Source organism: Epinephelus moara, chromosome 12 (assembly GCF_006386435.1).
Source record: "Epinephelus moara isolate mb chromosome 12, YSFRI_EMoa_1.0, whole genome shotgun sequence".
Taxonomy (NCBI): domain Eukaryota; kingdom Metazoa; phylum Chordata; class Actinopteri; order Perciformes; family Serranidae; genus Epinephelus; species Epinephelus moara.
Window position 1 is genome coordinate 12,001,398 of NC_065517.1, and position 8,874 is coordinate 12,010,271.

General features: G+C 39.4%; 1 protein-coding gene across 1 annotated transcript in view; it reads left to right on the forward strand.

Annotated features, from left to right (window-relative positions):
* Positions 1-8,874, forward strand: part of LOC126399179 (interphotoreceptor matrix proteoglycan 2-like) — a 56,494-nt gene that overhangs the window by 9,916 nt on the left and 37,704 nt on the right. Inside the window, exons 4-9 of the mRNA XM_050059009.1 lie at positions 1,214-1,251; positions 1,654-1,700; positions 2,092-2,259; positions 3,631-3,704; positions 5,912-6,061; positions 7,179-7,237. Coding sequence (XP_049914966.1) covers positions 1,214-1,251; positions 1,654-1,700; positions 2,092-2,259; positions 3,631-3,704; positions 5,912-6,061; positions 7,179-7,237 — 536 coding nt within the window. The remainder of the gene's footprint in view (positions 1-1,213; positions 1,252-1,653; positions 1,701-2,091; positions 2,260-3,630; positions 3,705-5,911; positions 6,062-7,178; positions 7,238-8,874) is intronic.

Genomic DNA, 8,874 nt, shown 5'->3' on the forward strand with positions numbered 1-8,874 from the left:
TGAATGAAAAGGTTTAGTTGTTGTTTGGACAAAATATCTGAATGGGGAAGAAATGTGATCTAAGTGACTTTGAGTGTTGGTGGTTTGAGTGTCTCAGATACTACTGACCTTCTGGGATTTTCACTACAACTTTTCGTAAAGTTTACAGAGAACAGTGTGGAAAAATAAACACCCAGTGGGTGAAAACACCTTTTTAATGAGATGGATCAGAGGAGAATGGCCAGACTGGTTCAAGCTGACAGGAAGGCCGCAGGAACTCACATGACCAGACATTATGACAGTGCTCTGCAGAAGACCACCTCTGATCACATAACATGTGGAACTTTGAGGTAGACAAACTGGAAGACCACACAGTACAAGACAGAAGACGATATAGAAAACTTTGCCTGGTCTGAGGAATCTTTATTTCTACTGTGACAAATATGTATTTGATATGTATGTGATAGTGTTGGGGATGTTTTCTTGGCACACGTTAGGCCTCTTAATAAAACATGAGCATGGTGTAAATGCCACAGTGCACCTGAATATTGTTGCTAACCATGTGCATCCCTTATGGCCACAGATATAGAGAAGAAATTCTGAGGAATATTTTCAGCTCCTTGTTGAATCCATGACATCAAAAATTTAGGCTGTTTAGGGGGCAGTATTACAAAGGTCTATCTATAAATTATTAATATACTGGACATTGTTGTCAGGTATAAAACAAGACTGTCTGCATGCTAGAGAAAAATAAATATATTGTGGGATTTGGTTGAACTGATCCTTTAAAAAAAGCTCAGATTTTTTTTTTTTCTCATTAACATTCACACTCATTTTTAAATGTACACTGTGAAGATTTAATGGGTTTTTATGGCCTGAAGGGTTGTAAAACTCCCTCAAGACCTCAGAGACGGCTGCAGCGAATTTTTTTTTAAACCACGACACACAACAAGCACTTTGCACATAATTGCATTTACAACAACTCAAGTCCAGGGTTAAAGGAGAAAAAAAGAAAACACAAGTGAACAAATGAGTTAATCAGGTGTTCAATCAGTCATCAATCTAAAAACAAATGGCTACCAGCGAGAGCAGCAGCAGTCACTGACACATGACATTATTATCACAAACAAGATAATCATGTGGACAGTTATTGCCTAAGTGTTAAAATGTGTAGAGTGACAGTTTGTTTGTGTCTGACACATGCGTAAATTATTGTTCTCTGCTTTGTTTACAGAGGATGAGCAGGATGAGAGACAGGCGGCCTCCATCACGGTAGGGGTGACAGATAATCACGTCCTCAGTCAGTGACTCTCTGTCTACATGCATATAGATAATGTGAACATGACGCTGAGCCACTGTTGCTGTGACATTTTTGAACATGCTGAGAGCTGATGGTAGAAAGATGACAGGAAATGAGGGGAAAGAGAGAGGGGAGACGACACATGCAACAATAACCTCAAGCCCTGTAAGACGGGTAGCCCAGTCAAACATTATTTAATTTATAGAGCCTTTAAAAAGTTTTTACAAGTGACTGACAGTTATTGGGAAAATAGAAATAGCATGCACAAAGCCGGAAGATCTCAAGGGTCCAAAGTGTCACATTCAGAATAACGTGAATGTGTTTCATGAATACTGAAATTAGTGATCTTATGATACTTTTGTTTCCTTCTCCAGAAGAGTAGTGACTCTGGCACCGACGCAGAGGATCCCCGAGAAAGCAGGTATTATTATTATCTGATAATGTTCTTATTGAATTGTCATTATCTGCTGCTGTTGGACATAGTATGTGTGCTGTAATGACATTTCCGTCCTTGTACCATGAAGTGTGAAATGTATATTGATTTTGTGTTTACTACTACATGACCGTGCTTTATATAGAACACGGGCTGGTATAAAGTTATTATTGCATGTAAGTTCAGTCTTGTCCTTGTGTTATGTTTCTCACAATGAACTGTGAGACTGTAAGTCCTTGACGTGACTCTTATTAACTTTAAATGGATCCAGTGCATCCTGACAGATATGAGATATGAGAATATACTCTGCAGACAGCTGGACTCACAGTATCCCTGTTCATGTACTCGGTGATTAAAAGTCACTCTAATGTTGCCTCAGGTGCAGAGGTTCAGACTATCGCCCCATCAGCAGCCACAATGGTTACAGTGAGCACCACCACTGTCCTCCTCAGCCCTGTGAGTGCCTCTCCAAGCCCCGGCCTCGAGCAGACCCAGCCAGCCGAAGAGGTCGAAGAGGTACCAGCAAGCACTTACATTTACATTTTAGGTATTTAGTCGATGCTCTTATCTACAGCAACAAGTCAAAGGAGGCAGGAGCTCAAGGAGGTTTTTGACATGGCACTGTAGCTCCTGTGAGGGCTGGAAATGTCACACTCAAGTACAAGCACTTCCTCTTCCGAAATTAAACATCAGTAGAGGTTAAATGAATGATGTAAAGTTTATTTTAGTAAAAGTGAATTACAGTCCATGGCCTCTCAGCCTAAGATATACATTATTTAAAAATATTTTAGCCCATTAACCACAAATAATTTTTACTTGACATGACTGTTGACCGTTTTCCCAGTTGCACTAATCTACTGTCCACACATGAGCAGCTCCACAGGAGCAGTTAAGTGGATTATGTGCCTTGCTCAAAGACACAGTGATGGTATGTGTGGACCAGACAGAGATTTTCATCCACTTACCTTTTTGTGGATTTTCTCAGCTTATCGTCGTCCCTAAGAAGTGGTTTTCTGCTCAGAAAGCTGCTGTGTTTAGACTGTAACCTTAGCATTTAAGAAGAGCAACACAGACTTTTATTTTGTTTCTTCACTACGGGATGGCTTTGTATGTTTTACAACTATGTAACCGGAAATCACATACACTTTCTTTACATTCATACTAGCCACATTCCTAAGCTTAAATTTTTAGATTTAGTTTCAAACTTTCAGGCAGCCATTGCTTTTAGTTCTGTAAGTATGCTTAAGAATTTCTCAAAAAAAAAAAAAAAAAAAAAAAAAAAAAAAAAAAAAAAAGGTTTTCTGTTTTTCTTTGTCATGAATGATATGAAATTGAGTATCTCTAGGTTTTAGACTGTAGGTCTTTTAGTTAGGTTGTTACTGTGGTCTTTGAGAAACTGTGAATGATTTTACAGTTTTAAGACACTTTAACTAGTTGAACTGAGAAAATAACCAGCAGATTAATGGATAATGAAAATAAGTGTTAGCTACAACCCCCCTCTTCGCAGTGTTTAATCAGAGCAGCACATTACCATGTTGGGGACAAAGATGCCTTCAGAGTTTTTAAAAATTAGGGAGAATAGAAACAGACACATTCCTGCTCTGCAGGTGAGACATCAGGCTGGAGTTTGTTTGATAATCACAGGATAGATTTTACCCAACAGAGCATGCTTTTCTACCACTGTAGATTACTGAGCTAAAGCAGTAAAGTTCATTTTTTTGGCAAATGAACAGAAACCAGTGTCTACCTGGAAGTCAGGAAATGCCAAAAAATTTAACAATAGTAACTTTGGAAAGCAAACTTTGTAATAACCTTTAAAAAAAGTGGAAGTAAACAAAAAAGTTGTCCAGGTAAAACAATTGTACTTGGCCTTCATACCTCTATCTGAGGGATTGATCATGTGACCTTCCCCACACAGGATGGGGTCTGTGCAGTTTATTCTCTAGCCTCACCAACAGCTTTCTAACAGTGAGGATAGTTTGCCTGCTGCAGGTAACAAGGATGCCCAGCTGGAGCTGTTTCTGCTCTAAAGTTTAGTCCAGGCTTTCCCTGTGTGTTTGTTCCAGCTGCAGATGGTTGCAGCAGTGCATTACATCCTTCCACAGATAATTACTGTTTTCGCCTGACTGTGAATGATTGGGTTTGTACAGGAGGAGTTGATTTTAGTTCGTACAGAACAGGTAAAAAGCCTCACCTTAGTTTTGACATTGAATTCCTCTAAAGATGTTCCAGATGCAGTTTGGTGAAAACACTGTCATTTTGTCAAACAGGACTGAAATCTCTGACTGTCCTCTGGAATTACCTGAATAATTTCCCTCACTCACTCTATAAGAGCACGTTATTACTCTTTTCACCCCATACATCTCATTCTTGAGCCAAACTGAAAACTGAATATTGAATATGACGCTGAGGAGTCATGATTCACACCCTGACTGACATTTCTATCTATATGTGCTATGAGGTGCACCCAGGAGTCCTTTCAGGACATTTTAGACATCTTAGTGTCCTGATGTTGAGGTGGAAAGAACATTTCCTACTACTGCTATTAACTACTTTTCCTTTGAACAGTTTTACTGTATTTTAATTGTGGGAGACTTTTTCATCTATTATATATCAGAGGGAAACATTGTTGTGCTATTTTTACTGCACTACTTTTATTTGATGACTGGAGTTATTGGTTATTTTGCTAATACATTTTTAAAACTCCACACAAGCAATGAAATCATCAAATATTACTAACATCTTTTTTTTCTACCTTGAGGATTCCCACGGTCATGAAAAAAACTGTTTTCCATGCCTGGAAATGGTTTAGAAATGTTTTAAACATACATTGTTCTGGCTATTGTTCAAAATATGTTCATACAAATCCCAAACTATTTCTAACATTACATGTAATACATTCCTTGTATTGCTAATTCTAAAATCTAGTGCTGTGCTGAGTGACCGGTTGTAGCCATAGACCTGACTGTCATCGGGTCATTGCCAAGGCCATGCCCCCTTTTGAGGGAAAGAAACATGTTGTTACATAAAGACAGACAAAAGAAAATGCCTAAAAGCTGCAGTTTAGAGGGGTGACTAAGGGTCTCACACTGAGATTTGAGGCACATGAGATTTATGAATATTCACTATCAGTATGGTAAATCACTAAATGATGCCAGCGACAGTCACTACTGATGGATAAATATCTTTTGTTGGAGTCTGCTGCACCTACATGTGTTGGTCTGGGCTGTTGACATATGAAGGTAGCTGGCCACAGGAATGTCGAATTAATGAATAAAGTTTGCAAGCATGACAGTTTGCTTATCCCTAAACGCCTGGAAAGTATGTGTTTAATGTATGACTGTATTTCTATATAGGTCCAACCAATTTTAAGTGATATATCTGATATATCTGGGAAATTGGGTAAAATATTGTGGAAAAGTTATAGAAAGTTTTGAAAGTTCATTAGTAAAAATGCGTGGGAACCCTGTAGCTTTCTTTTCTTCCTTTTTTCCCCATTTTTTCCCTTAGTCCTTTTTTCTGGTTCTTTCTGACTGTCCTTTCCTCTTTCTTTCTTTAACAAACTCAGGTATCCTTGTCAACTCCATTGGCTTCCAGTGGAATTTCAAAAACAGGCTGTTTTGTTTCAGAAAGAGACATGATTGCCAAGTAAATGACAGATCATGCTGTGATTTGTGTTTATGCTGCATTTAATCCACAAATGTCTGCAAGTAGAGTTTTGCTTTCTTTTTGTTTGATTAGAAACCATTAACCACCAAAAAAAAAAGAAGCAAAACTAAACATTTTCTTTTGTCTGCTTTTAAATTTGATAGATTTTGGTGCTGATCTACTTTCACTTAATATATTAAGATATTTTTACATTATCAATTTATCAAATGACAGTGTGAAAATAATATAACAATGTGAAAGAGGTTGTTCATATTGATGCACCTGTGGAACATTTTCACCTGAGTTGGCAGCTCCACTCAAGAACTTTGAAAGTGACATCAGTAAACATATACACAGTAAACATACAGTGCCTTTACCAACTTGGCCTGTCTTTGATTGCCTTTTACCAAAAAGACAAGGCTAAATCTGATTTGCCGTGTTCTAAAGTCAACACAGCGCATTTCCATAAGTGAAATTTGTTTTTCACAGACCAGATCACTTTCTTCTTTCCTGTGTTTCCTCGACATTGACTCGTGTTTATTTTCCTGAAGGACTCAGAGCTTCCTAACGTGGTCCCTGAGAGTCCAGTGCAGCAGATTGTGGAGTTCACTATTGACCTGGTGGATCCAGGTTACAGAGAGCTGCTGGACGATCCAGACTCCCCTCAATACATCGACCTGGCTCACCACCTGCAGGACCAGGTAGGACTGTTGTATTCTTTCTCTTATTCCATGGTCTGGACATGTTTACATCTAATCTAGCCTCATCTGTCTTTTATCAAGGCTTTACGTACGAACTCTAATAACACTATTTTGGAAATGTTTGAGGTCCATACAAGGTGATTGGAAGGAAAGTAACCACCTGTTCAAGTCAAAATTTGAAGCAGAATCGATCGTTAAAAACATTGAGATAGATCACAGGTGGTGGTGACACAGCTGCAGAAAGAAATAAAATCTTAGAAAACATTCCAAACAACAGTTTAATTAGTAGTGGCATTTAAAAGTGACAGATTAATTCAAGTTTGTCATGTATTGTACAATTTTGTGTTTGTACAAAACAATAAAAAGTACATAGGTTGTAAAATATGCATCTACTTTTAAAGTTTATATATAGCACATACTGTAAAGAGGTAGTATAGAAGAGATGATATGAAACATAACTGCCAGGTTATCATACAGTAACTTGTACAGGTCAAAACAGCAGTATTAACAGTATTTTCCTCCCTCTTCTGTGTAATGTTAGGAGCATTGTCTTCTGCCAGTTCCCTTCATTCCACCATGTCAGTCACCACCTGCCTCAGTCCACATGAGTCTCTTCACTCTGTCCTGATAGTAAAGAAGCTTACACCAGCAGGCCATAAGGTCAGGGCCAGAGAAAGGGACGAGATTACCCACAATCCACTCTTTCTGCCAGTGTTTCTTTTTTTTCATGCTCCTAAAACAGAAGAGTCATGTTGAGAAGTGAAGTCCTTCAATGTTTTTTCCTCACTGAAAGACTGTTAAGAAAAGCATTGTGATCATTTAGAGTTGCACGCAATTCACAGCAGGATGTTACCTGACGGAGCCTGTAAAGACGATTATGTCATAAGAGTGTCCAGGTGCTTAACTGTCCCAAAGATAGATATCAATGAGGGTTTCCCATTCATACAGTCCTTTTTTCCCCCTACAACATATTGGCACCCTGCCAAGTTATTAACAAGCTCCTGTTTGACGGCTCAGAGTTAATTACATTGGCCTCTGCAGAGGAAGGTCGATGGTGATGAGAAGCATCTTGACTGATAGTTTAGGTATTAATAAAAAGTACTTTTTCTTATTACAGATGCAGCACGTTTTTGACAAACTTCCAGGATTTAAAGCCATCCATGTGCTGGGAATCAGGTAAGTCCTGAGCATGAAACATACATCGGAGCATTAGACGGTCTGAGTGAGCTGATGAGAACAGGGATGCATGGTTTAATGCGTAATCAAATCTTCACTGTGGCCACCGTGACGGCGAGACATTCCACTGAGCCCCGATAATTTCATTAGGTTTTAAATGAGCAGATCGTTTGGCGCGGACAGCCCTTTGAATAGATGCGAGGCTGGTTGTCATTGGGATTATGTCAAATGCTGCTGCAGGCGAATGTTGCGAGCCACGACTAACTGACAGTAGCAGAACGCATGGCAGAAAATTTTGTTTATATTCACAATAATGTAACCACCAACGATGAAGAAGAAAAAAATGGGAATTTAACACAGTTTTTTTGTAATGTAAAACAAATGTATTGCTGCATTTTGCTGCAGAAAATAAATTGTGACAGATGTATAAAAATTCACATTATTCCCAAACTCCACTGCCACAAGTCATTCGCAGAGAAAACACTGCAGCGTTGTCATATTTTACTTGTGTTAGTTGCTCCTGACACAAACAGATCAACACGTTCCTCATAGATATAGTTTTCTAAATGATAAATACAGAAGCATTGGTTGAAGATGGGGGAAGTTAAAAGTTTGTGTCAGACAAACTTTTTTATTTCTGGTATCTCAGAACAATTAATCTGATTTTCAAAAGAGTTCTTGAATCTTAAGTGGCGAAAATGTAAAGGCTGTGATTATTTAATCACTCTAATGGTAAGTATTGAGTCTAGACAATAGCAATTACTTAACGTGACCCATTTCTGTTTTTATATTTTTGTCTGTGCCTCTCTCACTGGGTTCAGTAGGTTCGGGCCTTTTAAAGGCTTTTTAGAATAAGAATTAAGATAGTAGTCAGAATCTGATAATGGTTGTTGGTTTTGCTTATGTCATCAGGAAAGTTGATCTGATGTATCCAAAGACCAGTTTTTCTTTTTATTTAGGTAACTATTGGTTGAACTGGCCTGGCTCCAAACTTCTGAATCACTGCCTACATCAAATAGATCTGGTTCGGTGCTTACTGACATCTACACCAGTCAGCCAAAACATTCAAACCACTGGCGCAGTGAACAACATTGGTCATCTTGTTAGAATGCAGTGTTCTGTTGGGAAACCTTGGGCTCTGATATTCACGTGGATGCCACCTGACACACTCCACCAATCTAAACACCAGTGCAGACCAGGTACCCCCCCCCCTCATGGCAATGGCACTCCTCAGTAACAGTGGCCCCCCAACAGGACAGTACGCCACGCCACACCACAAAAACTGCTCAGGAATTGTCTGAGGAACGAGAAAGAGCTCAAGGCATCGAGCTGGCCTCCAAACTCCCCAGATCCCCATCTGATCAAACATCTTGGGGACATGCTGGTACCCCACCTCACACCCCAAAGGACACCTTCCAGACGTCTCGTGTCCATGCCTTAACAGGTGAGAGCCAAGTCCGGTCCAAGGAGGACCCACAGTGGATCGGGGATACCTGTGGGGTAACAGCACGTCCCTCAAATGTTCGATCAGATTGGGATCTAGGGTATTTGAAGGCCAAGTTAATGCCTTGAGCTCTTTGTCCCATACATTGGGTCATTCCCGAGCAGATTTTGTAGTGTGGCATGGTGCGCTGACC